The sequence below is a fragment of the Pholis gunnellus genome (assembly GCF_910591455.1).
Source record: "Pholis gunnellus genome assembly, chromosome: 19".
Classification (NCBI taxonomy): domain Eukaryota; kingdom Metazoa; phylum Chordata; class Actinopteri; order Perciformes; family Pholidae; genus Pholis; species Pholis gunnellus.
This window is the reverse complement of record NC_136546.1, coordinates 3,325,221-3,347,284: the sequence shown is the minus strand read 5'-3', so window position 1 is coordinate 3,347,284 and position 22,064 is coordinate 3,325,221. Positions and strand designations below refer to the sequence as shown.

Below are 22,064 nucleotides of genomic sequence, written 5' to 3'. Positions count from 1 at the left end.
GCAGTGCTGTATAAATGTTGTAAAGGCAACTGATCAGGGCTAGAATACTGTTGCCTTATACTCTCAGCAGTAACACACTGTTATGAAATGTCTCTAGAATTCTGACATCGCCACCATCAGCTGTCTTTACCAGTGATATTTAGAGTGTGCTGGGACATCTCATCCCTGGTTGACATTTGTTAAAATACTTTCTGTAATATTTCTTCACTTGAAGGATTTCACCTTCCAGTTTAACATACATGATTATGAAATCATATTTCCAGATACAACAACAGCAGTATCCACACCAACTACAACGATTGTGACAAGTAAGTGTTGAAAAATGACGGTGACAGCACAGAAATAACAGATCCAGGCAAATTGAACACCTGTAACTCAGTGGCGGGCCGTGCATTTTATACCTGGGCCTTCTGTGCTGTCCTTCAGTTGAACAGCTACGGTGCAGATACATGAATCCGTGCATGACGGGACGCTGCATCATTAACGGACGATGCATAGTCAAATCAACGTAATTAACACAATGACAACAACAAAGTCATAAGAACCAGTCACATATATTTATGTGACAACAAAGCATGACACATCAATCCAGCAAACCTGCAGCGGATCCACGCATTCCACCACACAAGAGCACGAGCCATTCAAATATTATTCATAAAAACGACACGACAGTAGTAACGTTACTGCAGATGTAAAAAAAAGAAACGCAGTTTGTCACTTACCGAATGTAACTACAACAGATGTGACTACTACAGGACCTGAGACAACAACTGTTACAAATCACTGTCCAGAAATGATCTGATTTCATTTAATAACAATCAAAGCTACCAGGAGGAACTTTAATTCTGTGTTGAGTGTTGCGGTCGCTGTGGACAGAAGCAGTAGTTTCCGAGGACCAGAGTCCCTTTAGAAAACCTTTCATTTCACTGCAGCAGGGTCTGACAGTCTGCTCCGCTCAGTCCAGGTTCTGGCCCACAGTATTTAAACTGTGGGCCACTTGCAGTGAAGTATAAATGTAGTTAAAGAAACCGATAAGGGCTAAATGACCCTTAGCTTCTACTGTCAGCAGTAACACACTGTTATATATTGAAATACATTCTGTTATGAATTTTCACTTGAAGGTTTTCACTTTCGAATGTAACATGATTATAAAATCATCTTTTCAGATGCAACAACAGGCATGAACACAACAACTCCAAACACCACAACGGCTACAAGTACCAAGGCTACAACCACTGCCGTGGATTCCACCACAGTTCCTATCTCCACCACTACTGTTAGAGGTATTGTTTCATTGCCCAAAAATGTATGATCACTAAATGTATCTTGTACTATCAATTACATTGCTTACATCAGATGTCTTAAACACCACTGTTCCAGTTGTGTCATTTGATGACCATTAGAACTGAGGGTGAAACGCTGAAATTCAAACATGATGTTAGGATTGCTTTATTGGATCAAGGAAGAGGCAACGACATCTCAGTTGCTCTTCAGCAAAGCTGCAGAGGAGGCCTAAAAGAAAGCTGGATGTCAGGCACTAGAATACCATTCATACACATATTTAAAAAAAAACCTTACCTCATTGATGCATCACTTGCAGTGCTGTATAAATGTTGTAAAGGCAACTGATCAGGGCTAGAATACTGTTGCCTTATACTCTCAGCAGTAACACACTGTTATGAAATGTCTCTAGAATTCTGACATCGCCACCATCAGCTGTCTTTACCAGTGATATTTAGAGTGTGCTGGGACATCTCATCCCTGGTTGACATTTGTTAAAATACTTTCTGTAATATTTCTTCACTTGAAGGATTTCACCTTCCAGTTTAACATACATGATTATGAAATCATATTTCCAGATACAACAACAGCAGTATCCACACCAAGTACAACGATTGTGACAAGTAAGTGTTGAAAAATGACGGTGACAGCACAGAAATAACAGATCCAGGCAAATTGAACACCTGTAACTCAGTGGCGGGCCGTGCATTTTATACCTGGGCCTTCTGTGCTGTCCTTCAGTTGAACAGCTACGGTGCAGATACATGAATCCGTGCATGACGGGACGCTGCATCATTAACGGACGATGCATAGTCAAATCAACGTAATTAACACAATGACAACAACAAAGTCATAAGAACCAGTCACATATATTTATGTGACAACAAAGCATGACACATCAATCCAGCAAACCTGCAGCGGATCCACGCATTCCACCACACAAGAGCACGAGCCATTCAAATATTATTCATAGAAACGACACGACAGTAGTAACGTTACTGCAGATGTAAAAAAAAGAAACGCAGTTTGTCACTTACCGAATGTAACTACAACAGATGTGACTACTACAGGACCTGAGACAACAACTGTTACAAATCACTGTCCAGAAATGATCTGATTTCATTTAATAACAATCAAAGCTACCAGGAGGAACTTTAATTCTGTGTTGAGTGTTGCGGTCGCTGTGGACAGAAGCAGTAGTTTCCGAGGACCAGAGTCCCTTTAGAAAACCTTTCATTTCACTGCAGCAGGGTCTGACAGTCTGCTCCGCTCAGTCCAGGTTCTGGCCCACAGTATTTAAACTGTGGGCCACTTGCAGTGAAGTATAAATGTAGTTAAAGAAACCGATAAGGGCTAAATGACCCTTAGCTTCTACTGTCAGCAGTAACACACTGTTATATATTGAAATACATTCTGTTATGAATTTTCACTTGAAGGTTTTCACTTTCGAATGTAACATGATTATAAAATCATCTTTTCAGATGCAACAACAGGCATGAACACAACAACTCCAAACACCACAACGGCTACAAGTACCAAGGCTACAACCACTGCCGTGGATTCCACCACAGTTCCTATCTCCACCACTACTGTTAGAGGTATTGTTTCATTGCCCAAAAATGTATGATCACTAAATGTATCTTGTACTATCAATTACATTGCTTACATCAGATGTCTTAAACACCACTGTTCCAGTTGTGTCATTTGATGACCATTAGAACTGAGGGTGAAACGCTGAAATTCAAACATGATGTTAGGATTGCTTTATTGGATCAAGGAAGAGGGAACAACATCTCAGTTGCTCTTCAGCAAAGCTGCAGAGGAGGCCTAAAAGAAAGCTGGATGTCAGGCACTAGAATACCATTCATACACATATTTAAAAAAAAACCTTACCTCATTGATGCATCACTTGCAGTGCTGTATAAATGTTGTAAAGGCAACTGATCAGGGCTAGAATACTGTTGCCTTATACTCTCAGCAGTAACACACTGTTATGAAATGTCTCTAGAATTCTGACATCGCCACCATCAGCTGTCTTTACCAGTGATATTTAGAGTGTGCTGGGACATCTCATCCCTGGTTGACATTTGTTAAAATACTTTCTGTAATATTTCTTCACTTGAAGGATTTCACCTTCCAGTTTAACATACATGATTATGAAATCATATTTCCAGATACAACAACAGCAGTATCCACACCAAGTACAACGATTGTGACAAGTAAGTGTTGAAAAATGACGGTGACAGCACAGAAATAACAGATCCAGGCAAATTGAACACCTGTAACTCAGTGGCGGGCCGTGCATTTTATACCTGGGCCTTCTGTGCTGTCCTTCAGTTGAACAGCTACGGTGCAGATACATGAATCCGTGCATGACGGGACGCTGCATCATTAACGGACGATGCATAGTCAAATCAACGTAATTAACACAATGACAACAACAAAGTCATAAGAACCAGTCACATATATTTATGTGACAACAAAGCATGACACATCAATCCAGCAAACCTGCAGCGGATCCACGCATTCCACCACACAAGAGCACGAGCCATTCAAATATTATTCATAGAAACGACACGACAGTAGTAACGTTACTGCAGATGTAAAAAAAACAAACGCAGTTTGTCACTTACCGAATGTAACTACAACAGATGTGACTACTACAGGACCTGAGACAACAACTGTTACAAATCACTGTCCAGAAATGATCTGATTTCATTTAATAACAATCAAAGCTACCAGGAGGAACTTTAATTCTGTGTTGAGTGTTGCGGTCGCTGTGGACAGAAGCAGTAGTTTCCGAGGACCAGAGTCCCTTTAGAAAACCTTTCATTTCACTGCAGCAGGGTCTGACAGTCTGCTCCGCTCAGTCCAGGTTCTGGCCCACAGTATTTAAACTGTGGGCCACTTGCAGTGAAGTATAAATGTAGTTAAAGAAACCGATAAGGGCTAAATGACCCTTAGCTTCTACTGTCAGCAGTAACACACTGTTATATATTGAAATACATTCTGTTATGAATTTTCACTTGAAGGTTTTCACTTTCGAATGTAACATGATTATAAAATCATCTTTTCAGATGCAACAACAGGCATGAACACAACAACTCCAAACACCACAACGGCTACAAGTACCAAGGCTACAACCACTGCCGTGGATTCCACCACAGTTCCTATCTCCACCACTACTGTTAGAGGTATTGTTTCATTGCCCAAAAATGTATGATCACTAAATGTATCTTGTACTATCAATTACATTGCTTACATCAGATGTCTTAAACACCACTGTTCCAGTTGTGTCATTTGATGACCATTAGAACTGAGGGTCAAACGCTGAAATTCAAACATGATGTTAGGATTGCTTTATTGGATCAAGGAAGAGGCAACGACATCTCAGTTGCTCTTCAGCAAAGCTGCAGAGGAGGCCTAAAAGAAAGCTGAATGTCAGGCACTAGAATACCATTCATACACATATTTTTAAACTTTACCTCATTGATGGCTTCAGAGTCAGGGGCTTGAATAGAAACAGAGCAGCAGTTGCACTGGGGTGCATGGCCTCCAACAATATATTGGGCAGAAAACAGGCCCTTGCAAGTAATTCAGACTAACGCCTCAGTCACTCCAAGTGGCTTTTTACATGTAAGTGAAACCTCAATGAGCGGCTTAATTTAAAATGTATATTCAAGCAACTTTGTAGGGGGCTTTGAAAGGAGCCATTTTGCCACTCCAAAGCCAGAGACCCCTAGAATATACCATTTTCCTCACGTGTGATGGGTATGCAAACTTTCCCAACTTTCTGAGCATGTTAAGCCCCTCGAAAAGGTGATTTATCTGCAAATTTAATAATTCCTTCCTTTAATAAGGTCCTCGCACAGAGGTCAGTACTCAAGCCTTTAATATATACAGTACAATTAACAATGATAAAATGCTACGTTATGCTACAAATACTGTTCAAGTATTGCACATATTGCATTGTTCAAAGTAGGGGGCTGTACTTTCCCATACTCTGTGTGTGTGTGTGTGTGTGTGTGTGTGTGTGTGTGTGTGTGTGTGCCAAATTGCACTGAATACTGCTTGATATAAATTCCACCAGCCACGTTACAACTCGAAACTTCAATGGTAAAGCATGTTTTACGAGGATAAGAACGCTTTTGAGGGAAATGGTTCCATTGATCTGCATTTGTATTCAAATAGATCCTAAAGTGAGCCATGGTTCACTCTCTTGTGTTTTTTCTTTTGTGTCCTGTCTCCCTGACATTTTTGTACTGGTGTTTGTCAGTTTCTTTAAAGCATAAGCATTTATCCATAGCTTTGCTCATGTATTTCATCTCTTTTAAATACACAGAATTCAAAGTGGAAATGTCTGTCGAATTGAACAAAACCTACACAAAAGATCATGATAATAAATCAAGTCTTGCATACAAGAAACTTGAGCGGAGTATTAATCAAGTGGTAAGTGCATTGATAACACCATATACAGTTGGTCCTTGTATTTTCAGTTCTTCATGTTCCGATGTTGATATCATTAATCTCTTCCACAGTTAAAGAACGAGAGACAGTATGGAGGAATCACAGGGTATATCGATGTTTTTGTGACCGGATTCAGGTATTGGCAATTTTTCTGTCAAAATGTATGTTTGGAAGCAGGAATCCGTACACATTTTACTCAAACGCTGACTTGTGTTTGTTCTTACAGGGAAGGAAGTGTAATAACAGACTTTAATGTTCTGACAAGTCAAATTATTCCGTCTGAAGTGGCCAATGCAAATAGAAACCTTCCAGGAGCAATGGACAGCATTGCTGAAGTTATTAGCCCAGTTACTGCAGTGTTCAAGAGTAAGTTCAAAAAAGCTAGTAATACATTTTTGTTTACTTGATTGAATTCTAAACTGATATCTTTACATTTTTCCAAAGGTCCAAATCCCATCAGCTTTAAAGACCCAGGCACCATTTACACTGGCCAAACCATGACGCTGATGTGTCAGGACGATGTGAATGAGGGAAACATTTCTGGTTCTGTGTGGAAGCTTAATGAAAGGAAGATTAAAAACGATGAAAGGATTACCATATCTAATTCTGGTTTGACCTCCAATCTTACAGTTACCAAAGTCGTCCGTTTTGATAAGGGTAAGTCAAAGCTAGCTGAATTTGTTGACTAATAAGAAATCAACTACCACAATATCACTTTGCAATTTGTATAAAGCAGTAGTTACCTCACCACTCAAAGCTGGATTCTACATTCCATATTTATGTGAATTGAGATCAGATATATCAGTTTGGGGATGTTATTCCTGTTATGTTAGAATATTGTCAACAAATATTGAAGTAGTCTTTTCCTGTTAGAGTAAAATTACTTTTTTTGTTTTAGAGAAATTAATTCCTCTTCTTGTTTAAGGAAATATTTGGCACCTATGTGTTAGGTGTTGATGGTAAATGAAGTGAATCGAAGCAAAAAAACTGCGTGCTATATTGACCCCAAAAGCGGAGTTGTCCTGCTGGCGGAGCCATGCTTGCAGTGCCTACATGTACCAGGATGCATTGCGAGCTAGCTTCTGTCCAACAGTGCCTCTATATGCCCCTTGTCCCTCCACTCAGCAGCTGGGATGCAAAACATAGGAAACTTCTGTTGGTCCTTTGTTTAATCCTGACGGAACATGATCCCGAAACCTTCCAGAATGAGATTGGCAAATCAAAATATTTAAATACATCCATTAATACAAAATAATATGCAACTCTGTGCTTAATGCAACTTATAGGGGCTTATACTCAGGCCGAAAGCCCCATGGGTTCTATTGGAGACTGCTCTGACACCGGCAACAGCGAGGGCTCCCATTGGTTAGTTGACTGTTAGTTGACTGGTGTTGAGGCCTTGAGTTTGTTTTGGCCGTCGCCGTCTTGTTTTTTTGCAACCACAAATGACACGAGAGTTTGGAGCTAAGCACGACCAAACAATGAACAAAAATTGCTCCAGGTATGGGTATGAAGGATTAGTTAGAGTAGGCAGGTGGCACCTTGCATGGTAGCCCCTGCCATCAGTGTATGAATGGGTGAATGATGACCTTTAGTGTTAAAGCCCTTTGAGTGGTTGGAAGACTAGAAAAGTGCTTTACAAGTACAGTCCATTTACCATCTTACTTTCATGAACTGAAAACAGTGTATTTTAGTCTTAGAACTTTAACCCACACACAGTGTCAAACAACTCCCACAGGACAACGCTGTGGTAGCGACCTGTCAATCACAAGGTAGCCCCTCCCTAAATCATACCCTTTTTTATAGTCTATTTGACTCTAAATGGACCATCATTTACTAAATGAACATCATGCTGTATTGAAGAAGACTTGAAACTAGCAATTGAGACCATAAACTCATGTTTACAATGTCGACTGAGGTAATAAATCGAGAGTAGTCATTTTCAGACTTCTTTTTGCAACCAGGATTCGCCCCCTGATAGCCATTAGAAAGAATGCAGCTTCACTTTTCAGAACCAGAAGTTGCTGCAAGCCCAAGAGCTACTGAGAGTTTGTGCTGTGCGAAGAAATTTGTAATTATATATATATATATATATATATATATAGTATATAATTCCCATCGTTGTGTGCATAGTGTTTACTCTGCTCCATTGTCATGTCAGAAGAAGCAACAATATCTTCTATCAGTGCGCCGCACACAGCGTTGTTTATTGCGTCACTTGTTTAGTTTCAGCACAGCAGCAACCTGTGTGTAGTTTTGATGCGTGCAGTGCACAGATGGCAGATATTTGCCTTCAGGACTTTCTGCCACAAATCTTGCAATGTTTAGACAATAATCCCACTTGGTTAGGTTTAGGAAAAGATCATGTTTTGGGTTAAAATAAACAATTTCTGGCCAAAAGCCCTCAGGGTGAATATAGCACGCATTAAGGAAATGCTTCAATGGACTACATTTACCATCAACACTGATTGGACATCCACTTAAAAGGTGACGCTAAGTCACTTTTAGCAAGCATACTAGCCACAACAGTCATCTAGAAAAATAATGTCAATGTATCTGTAACGGGTGTGGTAAGGACCCAGGAGCAGTGCGACAGACACAAGGGATAGTTTGAATCAAAGCATTATTTTCCTCTGGACACACAACAGGTAGAATAATAACAGGGAAACAGCAGCAGGATCTCGTGGTCGGGGACAGAAGGCTGACTGAATTACCGGGGCCGAGGCAAGGCGGGGTAGTCCAGAACAGGCAGGGTTGGTAACAGGGAATCAGTCCAAGGGTATTCGCTAGAAGGTCTTTAATGTAAGCAGAGAACGATCTGGCAGTGAGTGTGTGTGTGACTGGGGTTTAAATAGTAGGATGCAGCAGAGTGAGCAGGTGAGAGTGATGAGCTGATGAGGTGGGCGTGACTGACAGGTGCACTGAATAAACTGATTAGGTGAGTGAGAGATGGACAAAACAGGACAGTAGTGGCAGAGCTGTGACAGATTCAGTATCAAAATGTTTAGTAACAGCTATAGTGAAAAGTTGACTATTACAATTTTTCTTTATTTTACAGCATCAAATTGCAAACATTGACACTTGCTTCTCTTAATCCCAGGACTTTACGAATGTACTCTGGAGGGCGGAATCATAACTTTCAGCCAAAAGAGAGATGTAACGGATATCAGACAAGCTCACAATACACAACTGGAAGGTCAAGTTGTAACAGCAATCAACGAATTGTTAATTTTTTCGGAGGTAGGTGATCAATTATGCCATTTCACCAATATGTAGATACAACTTCACTCAACCTCTGGTCTGAGCCATATCATCTTCATGATATAGTCGGTCAATCAGTACCTCGACATGCTCACTAGTCCGTTTTATGTTGCACCCTGGTTTTAATCAGGTTGTGGATGTGATATAAAAACATTCACTAAGACAACTGGTCGATGATGATTCTACTATTATAGATGTTTCTGATTGTTTTTGTGATGTAAGGTATCTGTTATGTACTGAGGTACAGGTATTATCAGTAGCAGACTTGCCAACAATGTTTATTTAAAGTTATTACGAGGAAATTAATTTCATGTTAATCGTGGCGGGTCCCTTGTTGACAAAAGCGGTGGAGTTTCTGAGCACCAGAGTGCCTTAAGAAAACCTCTCATTTTACTGCAGCAGGGCCTGACTGTCTGCCCCACGCATTCCTGGGTCTGGTTCTCCCGTGTCTCCCCTCCAAGTTAAAACTTTTATTTATAGCATTCATTTGAGCTTATCAATTTTGAACCAGGACCTTCACTATTTGGATGAAGACACTTTTGAACAATAAGGTGTGTCAGATGCAGTAGGCTACAGCTGTTATTACAATGTGTCAAATACATTTTTATTAACATTCAAGTAAATATTGGATGCACCCAGTATGGCAGATACCCAAAATAACTGAGACATCCTTAAGACCAGCCAATTCTTTTAGCCTGCTCTTGCCGCTTGTGGCTTGAAAGGTGCACAGCTGTTGACTGTAGCAGTTTCTAGTGACCAGAAAGAAACATCTCTGCATTTGTCATGAAAATGTTTTTGTGTTTCATTCTTTTAGGGTTTGGGTTTGGATAAGGAGAGAGTGCCAGAGTTTGTGGAGAATCTAAATATGACTGTCACAAGTGAACGGGATCAAGTTACTAAGTCATCTGCAACCATATCCGCTATCGTTGACATCATAGGGAACATTGCAGCCATTATCAGTGATGAAGTCAGTGAATCTGTCATAAAGGTATGTTAAACCTTCCCCTCTGTAGCCTGTTACTAAAGGTTATGCGTGTACTTTTTGAAGAGGCCCCACCCTCATAATGAATTGTCTCTTCATCTGCAGGATGTACTTGGAACAGTTGATGTCATCATTGGTGATGATTCAAAAGTCTCCTGGGATTTTCTGAATGCAAATGGACCCAGGAATGCGAGCTCAAGCCTTCTGGGTTCACTGGAGTCCCTCGCTAGTGGATTGGTGGAGGAGGTTAACTTTGAGACTCCACTGATCCTGTTAAACAGTGCAACATTTAACTCCTTCAGAGCAAATCTGAATTCAAGCGTTGTCTTAGAACTACCAGACACCACCCTGAACAATGCCTTTATCACCACCATTACCTTTCGCACTCTTAACAATGTTATGCCGGCGCGGAACTCAATGAGTAATGAGTCTGACAATGATAAGGCCATCAATGCTGCTGTCGTGGTAGTCCAAATAAATGAAACAATTCAGAATGTTACTCTGCGCTACACAAAGCTGAACGAGAATCTGTCACTAGTCCCACAGTGCGTCTTCTGGAACTTTAAACTCTTTAAGGATCTGGGCGGTTGGGATGATGAGGGCTGTACATTTGTTTCCGACATAAGCGACACAGTAACCTGCAACTGCAACCATCTCACCTCCTTCTCAATTCTGATGGCGACCGACATCCCTCCAGAGGTGAGAGAGGCCTTGGATATAATCACTTATGTTGGGGTTGCGATATCTCTGGCAAGCTTAGTTATATGTCTAATAATTGAAGGATACGTTTGGAAAGCCATTACCAGAAATAGCACTGCCTTCATGCGTCATGTTTCCATCATTAACACTGCCCTGTCTCTGTTGATCGCCGACATCTGTTTCATCATCGGAGCCTCTATTGCTAAGAACCCCCTCGAAAACCCAGGGGAGGACTTTACGGTTCCACTTGGACCATGCAGCACAGCAACATTTTTCATGCACTTTTTCTACCTCGCTGTGTTCTTTTGGATGCTGGTGTCAGGCCTACTGCTCTTCTACCGGACGGTTATGGTCTTCTCCCACATGTCCAGGTCAATCATGTTGGGGATTGGCTTCCTATTAGGCTATGGGTGCCCTCTGATTATAGCTGTTATTACTGTTGCTGCCACAGCACCAGGAGAGGGATACATCAGGAAAGACGAGGCTTGTTGGCTCAACTGGTTTGAGACACATGCCCTGCTGGCCTTGGTGATACCTGCCTTGGTAATAGTTTCCATCAACCTTGTAATCGTAATCGTGGTCTTGTTCAAAATGCTGAGAAGAGGTGTGGGAGACGCTGCCCAAACAGATGAAAGGCACACACTGGTGGTCATTCTAAGGTGTGTGGTCATTTTGACTCCTTTATTCGGACTGACCTGGGCTTTAGGAATCGGAACCATGATATCATCAAGAAATAAGGGAATCCACATTGCCTTTGCCTTCTTCAATTCACTACAGGTATTTGCCATTATTGAAATACAACGTTGCAATTTAATAATTACATGGCAGTATTTTTGTGTAATAAAACACTTTGTGTTCCGTCCTTTCGATACTAAAGATATTTGCATGTCATCTGTCTTTCCTCAGGGTTTCTTCATTTTAGTGTTCGGGACACTGTTTGATTCAAAGGTAAGTTGGCTTCAAAAAAATATTTTTTTAGGAAATGCACTTATTTGCTTCTGAAAGAGATCGATGAAAAGCAGTGGAGGGAGTATTTAAATCCTGCATTTCATAAATTATTCTCAAACGATAGTACAGTAGTATTGTGACTCAAATGTACTTACAGTATTACAAATAAAAGTACTCCTTATTGAGCAGAAGGGTTCCTATCAATGTTATTGATATGATTATATATTCTCTAATTACATTATCATGATAAAGCAGTTTTGTTTTTTTACTGTTGTAGTTGGCTGATGTATAGCTAATTACTACTACTTAGCTATTCATTGTATTTTCTGTGTGTAATCTGCGAAGTAATTGGTAACAGTACAGAAGTACAATATTTCCCCAGGATTGTAGTGGGGTTGAAGTATTATGTAGCACAAAATGTAAATACTCAAGTAAAATGTTGAGGTACTTGTTCTTAACTTAAGTACAGCACTTGAGAAAATTAAAAGCCTCGGTTATACTCCCAAACTGGTGCATTCAGCTGCAGACACAACGTAATAGTTCTGTTTATACTGTAGCTTAGCTTAGCAACAAATTGCCATTACCCCTACACCCACTGATGATAAAATGTACATCATGTGGACTCTAGCGGACCCTTGCTTACTCTAAAAGTAGAACTTCGGCTTGAGTGTGGACCTTAGAGACAGGAGGCAATTAGCTTAGCATAAAGACTGGCAGCAGCTAGCCTGGCTCTGTCCAAAGTTAAAAAATCTGCCTGCCATTACCTCTAAAGCTCACTTAAAAACACATCATTGGAAAGCGAGTAAGCTTATTCCCCACAATGTCAAACTGTTACTTTTAAGCGTTAGTCTTGCTAAATCTGACATAAATCTGACATTGACATACATTTGATTGTGCCTTTTTAGATCCGTTCTATCCTGTCAAGACAATTACCTACATCAAGCACAGGCTCAAATAATACAAGAGTAAGTATTTTTAATTTTATTTCCCAAACTGTTATATAAACTCTGCTAAGTTCACGCAGGTTTTCCTTGTTCCTAATGATGCAGGCCTGTAGTTGAATCTACAGGCCTTTTAATTAATCAATCAATCTCAATGACAATTACGAAAGTCTTTTCTGCACTCGCTTGCTTTTACATGCATTTTTTTCTACCATAGAGTACCAGTGGTGGCATTTCCTCTAACAGTGGACTAAGCTGGATAAATCGACTGCGTGGAAGAAGATGCAAGTAGTTGTTTTAAATTTAGCAATTTTTCCGTCCATTTGAATGAGCTGTTAACAATTAGTTTTGTCTTTCAGATATGTACCATGTGTCAGAAGCGGCAAACTCAAGAAGCACCGGTGCAACGGAGTCATTCAGCAATATCTGAGTCAACGCATCAACTGTTCACATAAAATGTATTTCATTACTGACTTAAAAGATCAGCCAGTCATTGTTTATAATAACAAACTAAAAGGCATAAAGTTCACTTGGATGTTCTCAGTTTCCTAATGAGGAGCCCTAGAAAAGCAAGCGTCACGTGTCTGAACGTAAAGTTTTGTGAGATTTGATAGTGAATAAAAAATTGTGAAATGTTACTTTTGAAACATGCCTTGTGCTGCTAATTTTCAAGTGTAAAGTCTACTGTTTCTTCGTTTGGTAAGAAGCACAAAAGCCAGTCGGGGGGTGGTGGTGGTGGTGGTATTTTAAATATAAGCTTTAAAATGTAGCATTCTAGTGTCCTCTGAGAAGAAAATTAAGTAATGAGACATTTACTGTCAGCAAAAAACTAATTTATTCAGTTATTAATCAGTATTTCAGCTCTATTATTAACCTTTATTTAGACAAAATCCATTGAGACCGAGGGCTCATTTTCAAAAGTTTTAATCATATAAAAACAAAGATAGCAAGAGTAGCGAGAACTATCACCTATACAAAATGACGCTAGCGTAAGTTCATGCAGGACACGAAGTTATACGCCCCAGCTGTAACCAGCTGACAGCCAGCCGATTGAATCATAGCTTCCAATCACAGCCACTCTCACTTCAAGGAGATTTATTTAAATATGGCTTCCTCCTCACTGATTCATTCTACAGCTACACTGTTACAGACCGCACTGCTGGCGAAGCTTCGCCTCCTCCACCCCAGCCTCCTTTCTTTTTTTTTAGTTCATCTTCTGGCAAATGGTTGAAATGTATTTAAAAAATATACTTCTGGCTCAGTCCTGTAAACCCAGGGGGGTTATTGCTCAGTGCTCCCCGTCTTAGCTCAGTAGCTGCTGGCCAATCCGGGGAGCATTCAAAGAGCGGAGCCATTATCGGCAAGTTTATCGACCCGGTCGCGGCTTTTCTCTGTCCTGGCCCCACAATGGTGGAATGAACTTCCCACTGACGTCAGGACAGCAGAGTCGCTGCCCATCCTTCGGCGCAGGTTGAAAACTCACCTTCAAGAAGTGCTACCCTAAGCCTTCCTCTTAGCACTTATTATATTCATACTAGTTTGTTGCACTTATTATATTCATACTAGTTTGTTGCACTTGTTTTCGTTTGTTTCTGCACTGTACTTTTGCTCTGGTTTCTGCTCTTAGATGCTTGTTTGGGAAAGGAGATGTACTTATGACCTCTGGTGACTAGTAGTTCTCTTGAATACCTATGTTGAATAAACTTATTGTAAGTCGCTTTGGATAAAAGCGTCTGCTAAATGACTGTAATGTAATGTTTAACTGTATTTTGTTGCAATAAATGGTTAAAATCTATGACGAGAGTGTTCCTGACTGAATTAAAGTGATTTGTTTTCATCGCAACCTGTTACTGTATGGCTTCATATTAACTTCCATGGTTACTGTATGGCTTCATATTAACTTCTACTGTTACTGTATGACTTAATATTAACTTCCACGGTTACTGTATGACTTAATATTAACTTCTACTGTTACTGTATGTCTTAATATTAACTTACACTGTTACTGTATGTTGTGAAGTGGAGCTTCTAAAGAGGACCAAGACACGTCTGGTTTTGAACGGAACACTTTACTTCTGAACTGCAGTCTAACAAATTGTTCAAGTGAACAGAACTCCACATGTGGATTTTTCTACTATCATTCTCGTCATTAGCGATTAGCGTCAAGAAGCCATGTATCATGCAACTTCCTGGCTTCAAAGTAAAAGCACTTCCTGTTTTAATGGAATCAACAATCAAAGTAAATCAGATCAATTAAACAATTTACAACATTCTCAGTTGTTCATTACTACTCAACCCATTACTTTAACTTATCTCTAATGGATATATCAACTGAACAGGTCTCCTCAACAAACTGCCTGTAGAGGTATGAACAGTACAGGAACAAATGAGTCCATCCCTCCCAGGGAACAGTTCTTTTATCCTGCCCATCTTCCAGTTCTGCCTGGGTGTGTTGTCCTCTCCAATCAGGATGACATCTCCCACCCTCAACACAGTGGGTGTGGGTGTCTCACACTTGTGAGCTGATTTCAAGTCCATCAGGTAGTCCTTTCTCCAGCGGTTCCAAAAGCTGGTTAACAGCCTCTGCCGGTACCTCCATCTCTGGCCCATGTCCTCTCTGCTCACGTTAGTTGCCTGAGACGGTGGCAGCATAGTCTTTGGCGGTAGACAAGTTAGTCTTTTCCCAACCAAGAAATGAGAGGGTGAGTGGTTGTGGCTCTGATGCATCCTCATGTACATAGGAAAGCGGCCTTGAGTTCAACACAGCCTCTATCTCTGTGAGCATGGTTGTCAGCTCCTCAACGTTCAGTGATGCCTTCCCCAGGACCCTCTTTAAGCAGGTTTTCACGGATCTCACAAGTCTTCCCCAGAAGCCACCCCACCAAGCAGCTCGCTCTGCAATAAACTTCCAGGTGATCCCCTTGTCAGTGAAAAACTCTGAGCTCTGATCCTCTGAATGACTTCCATAGTTCCTTTAGATCTTGTTCTGCTCTTTTGAATGTTTTGGCATTGTCTGAATAAACAACCTTGCACAGTTATGAAGGCAAATCACTGTCAAAATCCGAGAGCACAAATGAGATCCATACCCGTGCGAAAATCAAACAGCCGCGTGCGTATTTTACTTTGACGAGCGCTTTTATATCACTCCGCGAGCAAAATTCGCTCAACAAGCTTAACACTGCTCCCTCTCGAGTCTTTTTTCTGCTCGCTTGCGAGTTGATTTTCTTTTTGACAGTAAGTGGGTGGACCCAGTCTCCCTTGTATCTCTACATCTAATTGGTTACAATCCTCGTCTTTGGATGAACCGGATATCACTGACACAGACATCAGGGGGAGATTTTCAGATTGCACTACAGGTCAGGGGCAAATAATGTACATTTTACTGCACGTGTACTTTTACTTTCTGCACTTAAAGTACATTTTGCTGATAATAACATACTTGACTAAGGTTTTGAATGCAGGTATTTTACTCATAATGGATTATTGTTTCATCAGTATGGTATTAGTACGTTTACTGCAGTGAGAATCTGAATACTTTTTCATCCACTAATTACTTGTCAGTGATTTAACAGTTTAATATACAAACAGTGGTCCCTAATCTTGGCTCCAGATCTTTGAGCAGGTCCAAATTGTTGCTCATATTATATACAACTACATTATATCTCTTCTGTAAACACAACAGTATGATTAATTATGATCATATCATGTTTTAATCAATTAAGATCAGAGAGTGTCTTTGAGCTGTTTGTCACAGTTTGACTATCAAACACACATTGTCTGTAATAGAATGATGGAGTGAATTTAAACCAATCTGAGCAACTTGACTTTAACACATTTTTAATTATTGTATTTAACAACGCTATTAACATAATTTGTATTTCATCAGCCTCTACAGTCTGAAAAGTTTACAGCTTTCAGACAAATGTAGAACATCCTGAGATGTAGTGGAGTAGTGTTTAGTGGCGAATTGAAAACCACCTCTAACAGACCTGGCTTCTGCGTCAGAGTGATATCCGGTTTATCCAAAGACGAGCATTGTAACCAATCACATGTAGAGATACAATGGAGACTGGGTCCGCCCACTTACTGTCAAAAAGAAAAACTACTCGCGAGCGAGCAGAAAAAAGACTCGAGAGCGAGCAGAATAAAGTTTCGCGAGCGAGCAGTGTTAAGCTTCTCGAGCGACTTTTGCTCGCGGAGTGATATAAAAGCGCTCGTCAAAGTAAAATACACGCGCGGCTGTTTGATTTTCGCGCGCGCATGGATCTCATTTGCGCTCTCGGATTTTCGACAGTGATTTTGAAAGGGAAATATAATGTTTTCGGTAAACATGTCAAACTAAAGATCTGATTGGTTGAACGATATGACAATCAACAATATCGTCCCCATTCACTTAAACTGCAAAGGGATTCACTTGTGAGTCTGAAGGCCTCGGGTCTCTCTTCTTACCTAGAGACACAGAGGTGAAATCTGATTGGATAAAAGCTCTACTTAAAACAAGCTGCACTGGAAGCAGAGCAACTCAGGAAGACAGTAGCTGTACAATGAGAAAATAAGATAATGGGAAAAATATTTTTATAAATTATAATACATGTATTTAAGAAAAATTATAAAATAGCTATAACTTTGTGATTCTGTTTAGGCCAGCAGAGAAGGCTTTGCTGGCCCCTGACGGCCCGCCACTGGATGGTATTGGCAGTGGAAACTAAGCAAACCAAGATGGTTTTGATTTGTTGTATTTTGTTTCTGTTGAGTTGTGTTTTTCAATAGTGTCTGATAGGTTTGAGGAGAGCATAACAGCTGTTTACATCTAACTGTGAATAACAGGTTTATTACGACCAAACCAGAGTTGGTGATTGTACACTGGAAAGAGCCAACCAACATATTTTTAATGAATTTCATTGGTTTTTTGTTTATTTGATTTTTAGTAAAAGTAAAATCAATATGTTTTTTAATTGTCAACTGGCTTTGAGGAGAGCATTTTATTTGTATGTTTTGTACATTTAGAATTCGTAATTGTAAAAATCCCTGTTGATTGTATGTATTTTCTGATAGGCCTACAAGTATATTGTTTTGAGGAATGCAAAATCTAAATTCCTACTAGAAATTGTAATGTACTAAATGTATCTAAATAAAGTAAAAAAACAAACAAAAACACTCACCTCCAATGCTTCTACATTCGCTAGGCTGTTCCAATATGTAGCCTCTGTAGAACCCGACTTGGAAGGAACTTAGTGACCCATGATAACAGTCCTATAAATGGTTGGAATAGTTTTTGTTATGTGGGCCATCACTATTCCCTTCAAATGCCCCTGAATCTGAGTTTATCTCCATTTCTGGTTTCTGCAATTGGAAAAAAGCATTTTATGCAAATGATGGCTTGAACCTTAATGCGAAGTCCAAGGAACATAGCAATGCTTGTATTGGATGGAAGGAACTTAAAAGGGTCATGGAGACGAATTCTTCCATGATCCATGCCAAAAAACAAGGCAGGTAAAAGAAAATAGAAGAGAACTGCAAATACAAAAAAACTGTTGCAGATGTACTCTAGCTAATTGCGACGCAGAACATTGGGGTCATGGAAAATCTGAAAGTCGCGTGACAGTCAGCCTGTTGTAACTTAATGGACAGGCTTCCCGTGGTCTTATTTGTTCTTCAGGACATCACACATGAGATAAGTGGGGTCGGGGCAATCGATCCACGGGGTCTACTCGCACAGATGGATCTGACATTCATGGGACTATTGGCAGTCTTTCGGATGATAAAAAGCTTGTTTGTAATCGTAAGTTGAATTGTGATTTGGAAGACCTGAAACAAGAGGCTCATGGGAAGAACAGAACAAGATGCAGTCATAAAGCCATCTACACCATTTTGACTTTGTAATTTTTCTGGAGCCCTTCAAAGATATTTTTCATTAACTATTCCGGCTTTTGAAGATTGCAGTGGTCATACCAGTAAGCAGTGCCTCACGCGAGATACATTTATATCATAATGTCTCACCTGAGGACAGCAATGGGTAATAATCGTCTGAGCAACCTTGGAATTTAAAACATTGAAGCAAGAAGGGCACAAGTGCTTGATATGGACAAATTTGTCAAAGTTTTAATATACCAAACAATGTTGCTCCACATAATAAAACCAGTAAGAGTGCCAGTATTTGATGCTAGTGAAGCTACTGCAGAGAGAACAGACTTTAACCAGCAACAGGAAAAAAAAAGTCTCAAGAAGGACATATGTTTATAGGGTTGGGTAACGAGGAAAACAATTTCAAAGTTGTATCACAACATTTTCTATGTATATATTGTTAATTAATATATGAAATGCAGTGGAATAGAGATGCTGACCTTGGGGGTCAAACTACATCAGTGTTGACATGCCAGCACTTCAATAACGAGTCAAAGGAGCTTTGAATGAGTAAAATCACCTTGAAATATTTTCCCTGAAATGATCATTCTGAAAGACGATCGAAACCAGGTGTAAAAGAAAGCATACACGAATGGATTGAGCATTGAATTTGACCAACCAAGCCACTTAAACATTTCCACCACAGGAACTGGTATATTGTAATTACTCAAAAGGTAAAAGGTTATACAAATAAAGAAAGGAGTCCAACAGATTAGAAAAATTCCCATCACAATAGCCAGAGTTTTGGTGGCTTTTCTCTCCATCTTACTGACAGTTTCTCCAGACTTTATGCTCTGACAGATTGTGCTCTGGATGCTGCGTGCCTGTCTCTGTGCCACCAACAAAATCTTTAGATAGATGGTGAACATTCCGATAGCCGGGAGGTAAAACGCAAAAATTGATCCGATAAGGGAAGTGCTTGTTTGTGAAAAGCACAAACACCTATTTGGTTGCCCTTGGTTTAGTCCCCGAATCGTGCTTCCAATTCCAATTAGTGCAGAAACAGTCCAGGTCACCAGGATCATGATCACAATAACATTGGCATTTATTTTAGCTCTGTACCTCAGAGGCTGACACACAGCATAATATCTGTCAACAGAAATGCAACACAAATTCAAAATAGAAGATACACACAGAAACACATCAAAGGTGCCTCGTACCTTGCAGAGTAAATCTTCAGGATACCAACATGAGCATACAGTCAGTATCATGCTAAAAGGTAAAACTAAAACTCCAACAAGTAGGTCAGCCATGGCCAGAGAGAGGATCAGGTAGTTTGTAGGAGTGTGGAGCTGTTTGAAGTAAGTAATGGAGATTATTACAAGAAGGTTTCCACACATTATAAGAACAGATAAACAGCCGACGAAAATGCATGATACAGATGAAGTTGTGACTGCTGCTGTACCATACACATTTGCTGATTCATTACAGAGATCATCGGACCTGTTGAAAAAGAATTTAGGTTCCATGTGTAAATGATCATTAATCAGGAAAAATATAACTATCAGTATTCAGAGCAATTATCAGTTAATGTTAGTGCTCGGTATGATTCACACTATGTCTATTTATACTGGTCTGCGCATCGGCACTGATAGGGGTTCTTGGTCTATGTCCCACTGAGCAGTATTTTGAAATTAGATTTATTTCTTCTGGGCTCATTAGCATATCAGGTTTAGGGAGTGGCTATAGGTCAACATGATGATGATGATGTTCAAACTCTCTTAACACCATTTAGAATTATTTATTGAATAAATCAATACAACTTTAAGAAACTATTAAAATAAATCCACACAGTAGATGGGCCATGAAGCAGCATGAAGATCTTTTCAAGATCCTATAAATCCCGGCTTTTCCACCTGCTATTACTTTTTCACAGTACAGTGGCAGCAGGATAGATCTTCACTTTTTGCAAACTATAATGGGATATAAATTACACTTTAAATTGAATAAAGTTCTTTTTTTTCTGCAATTGATACTAAATATAAGAGCCCATAATGTCAAAGAACCCCCTTAGTTACATATTGTTCAATTTCATATGTATTCATAGTCACTTTAAGTACTTCTTAGAAGCACCTTTGGCAGCAAGAACCTAGCCCTATTTTAAGGCCTCTGCTCGAAGATTTCATACCCATACTTAAAGGGGCTTATCTCTCGAACTACAAGATCTAGTTGAATAATTTCAATGGAATAATAACACTAACACTTGTGATATTTGGTAATATGTCTACATATCAGTGTATATGTTACTGGTAAATGCTGAATGAATATAACACACAGCTCAAATTGAAAATGTTCAGGTTCGCCTGAAAAGAATGCACTTTTATTGATATTCTCGATTTGAAATGATACAGATACACCCAAATCAACCCTCACAATTCATAGCACAACAGGCACAAAAAGCACAAAAAATAATTGGCTTGATAGAGTGAAGTATGCCTGAGAAATTAAGGTTTTTGTACAGGTCAGCCGAGGTCAGCCAACATCAATTCTGATTTTGGAAGCAGTACTTTCAGCTGTTTTATTGTACTTTTATATACTATATAACTATATATGTCACTTCTTTTATCACTTTAATACTTTCTTTAATACTGCAGTTTTGGCATCATTTTGAGAGCCTGGGCCCTATATAAACCTGTAAAACATGGCTCATCCTCATCTGAATTTCAGTTTTATAGAATGCAATTGAACCTTACCAAAGCCTGTGATTGGCCGATTTGTGCATACGACATAGTGTTGAATGCGGAAGACTCTTAACGCGTGTAATGATACGTTCTTTGAGTTGGTTGACAGAATTTTATGCCTGTAAAAATACAAAACCCTGGTGCTCGCCCCCAAAGGTCAAACCCATTGGCCAAAACTGAAAAGATTACCCCTTCTTCATAGAAGCTCGGTGAGACTCTTTCAGAGGTTTTTGATTTATCATAAAATATCATTTCATTCGTTCTCAGAAGTGATTTGTACTACATGTGTGTACTCTGTCGCCCACCCCTCTCGGGTCCAAGATGTTCAACAGTTTACTCAGAACTGCTGGTCGGACGGTTTATCTGCTCCGACTGTTTGTGACTGGTTCTGGGTCCTGTTTACAAATGGAATCCTCTTGCGCAACAGACCTTTCACAATTTTATTGGCAAAGGAAACTGAAATACATATCTAGGTGCCTGTTAAAATAATCTAAATTTATCAAAACTCGCTCTGGTCAATCTACATCTGTCCACTGCAGGCGCACATTCTTCAACCTGGATGATTAATTAGTATTAATAAGTATAATATTATAACATTAAATGATATGTTAATATAATATTAATGTCAGGGTCTTGGGTTTTCTTTAGTTGGTTTCCTGTTATTTTTTAAATTCAATGCGCATGTGTCATGTTTGGTTTCACTTCCTGTGTGACTTTTTGAACATCCGCCTCGCATTGATTTGTTTCAGTCTCTCGTTAGCACTGCAGTCACCAGCACTCCTCCTCACCTGTCCCCACTTCTGCATTGTCTACATTTTGGTCCTTCCTACTAGTGCGGCTCCCCGCATTGTGACAGTACAAACCGACTAACTACGGACTCAGCAGACTCTCCGCCAGCCT

The 22,064-nt window shown here is 39.8% G+C and overlaps 2 protein-coding genes across 4 annotated transcripts in view; one reads left to right on the top strand and one right to left on the bottom strand.

Annotated features, from left to right (window-relative positions):
• Positions 1 to 14,345, top strand: part of LOC306711253 (uncharacterized protein) — a 34,001-nt gene extending 19,656 nt beyond the window's left edge. For 2 of the 3 annotated variants that reach the window (XM_079180099.1, XM_079180098.1), the window contains 17 exons: positions 264 to 308; positions 1,167 to 1,283; positions 1,860 to 1,904; positions 2,763 to 2,879; positions 3,456 to 3,500; positions 4,359 to 4,475; positions 5,624 to 5,730; positions 5,820 to 5,884; positions 5,975 to 6,114; positions 6,193 to 6,405; positions 8,849 to 8,988; positions 9,824 to 9,997; positions 10,097 to 11,467; positions 11,597 to 11,638; positions 12,544 to 12,603; positions 12,797 to 12,863; positions 12,939 to 14,345. In XM_079180099.1, the coding sequence (XP_079036225.1) occupies positions 264 to 308; positions 1,167 to 1,283; positions 1,860 to 1,904; positions 2,763 to 2,879; positions 3,456 to 3,500; positions 4,359 to 4,475; positions 5,624 to 5,730; positions 5,820 to 5,884; positions 5,975 to 6,114; positions 6,193 to 6,405; positions 8,849 to 8,988; positions 9,824 to 9,997; positions 10,097 to 11,467; positions 11,597 to 11,638; positions 12,544 to 12,603; positions 12,797 to 12,863; positions 12,939 to 13,009 (2,936 nt within the window). In that variant the 3' untranslated portion in view covers positions 13,010 to 14,345. The remainder of the gene's footprint in view (positions 1 to 263; positions 309 to 1,166; positions 1,284 to 1,859; positions 1,905 to 2,762; positions 2,880 to 3,455; positions 3,501 to 4,358; positions 4,476 to 5,623; positions 5,731 to 5,819; positions 5,885 to 5,974; positions 6,115 to 6,192; positions 6,406 to 8,848; positions 8,989 to 9,823; positions 9,998 to 10,096; positions 11,468 to 11,596; positions 11,639 to 12,543; positions 12,604 to 12,796; positions 12,864 to 12,938) is intronic. The other variant, XM_079180100.1, reaches the window with a different exon arrangement.
• Positions 14,346 to 18,974: 4,629 nt separating this feature from the next.
• LOC306711039 (trace amine-associated receptor 1-like) lies at positions 18,975 to 19,823 on the bottom strand (the record flags this gene model as incomplete). Its single annotated transcript, XM_079179809.1, has 1 exon — positions 18,975 to 19,823. One exon carries the CDS (start codon positions 19,821 to 19,823, stop codon positions 18,975 to 18,977), a length of 849 nt encoding a protein of 282 aa, XP_079035935.1.
• Between the last annotated feature and the right edge of the window lie 2,241 nt (positions 19,824 to 22,064).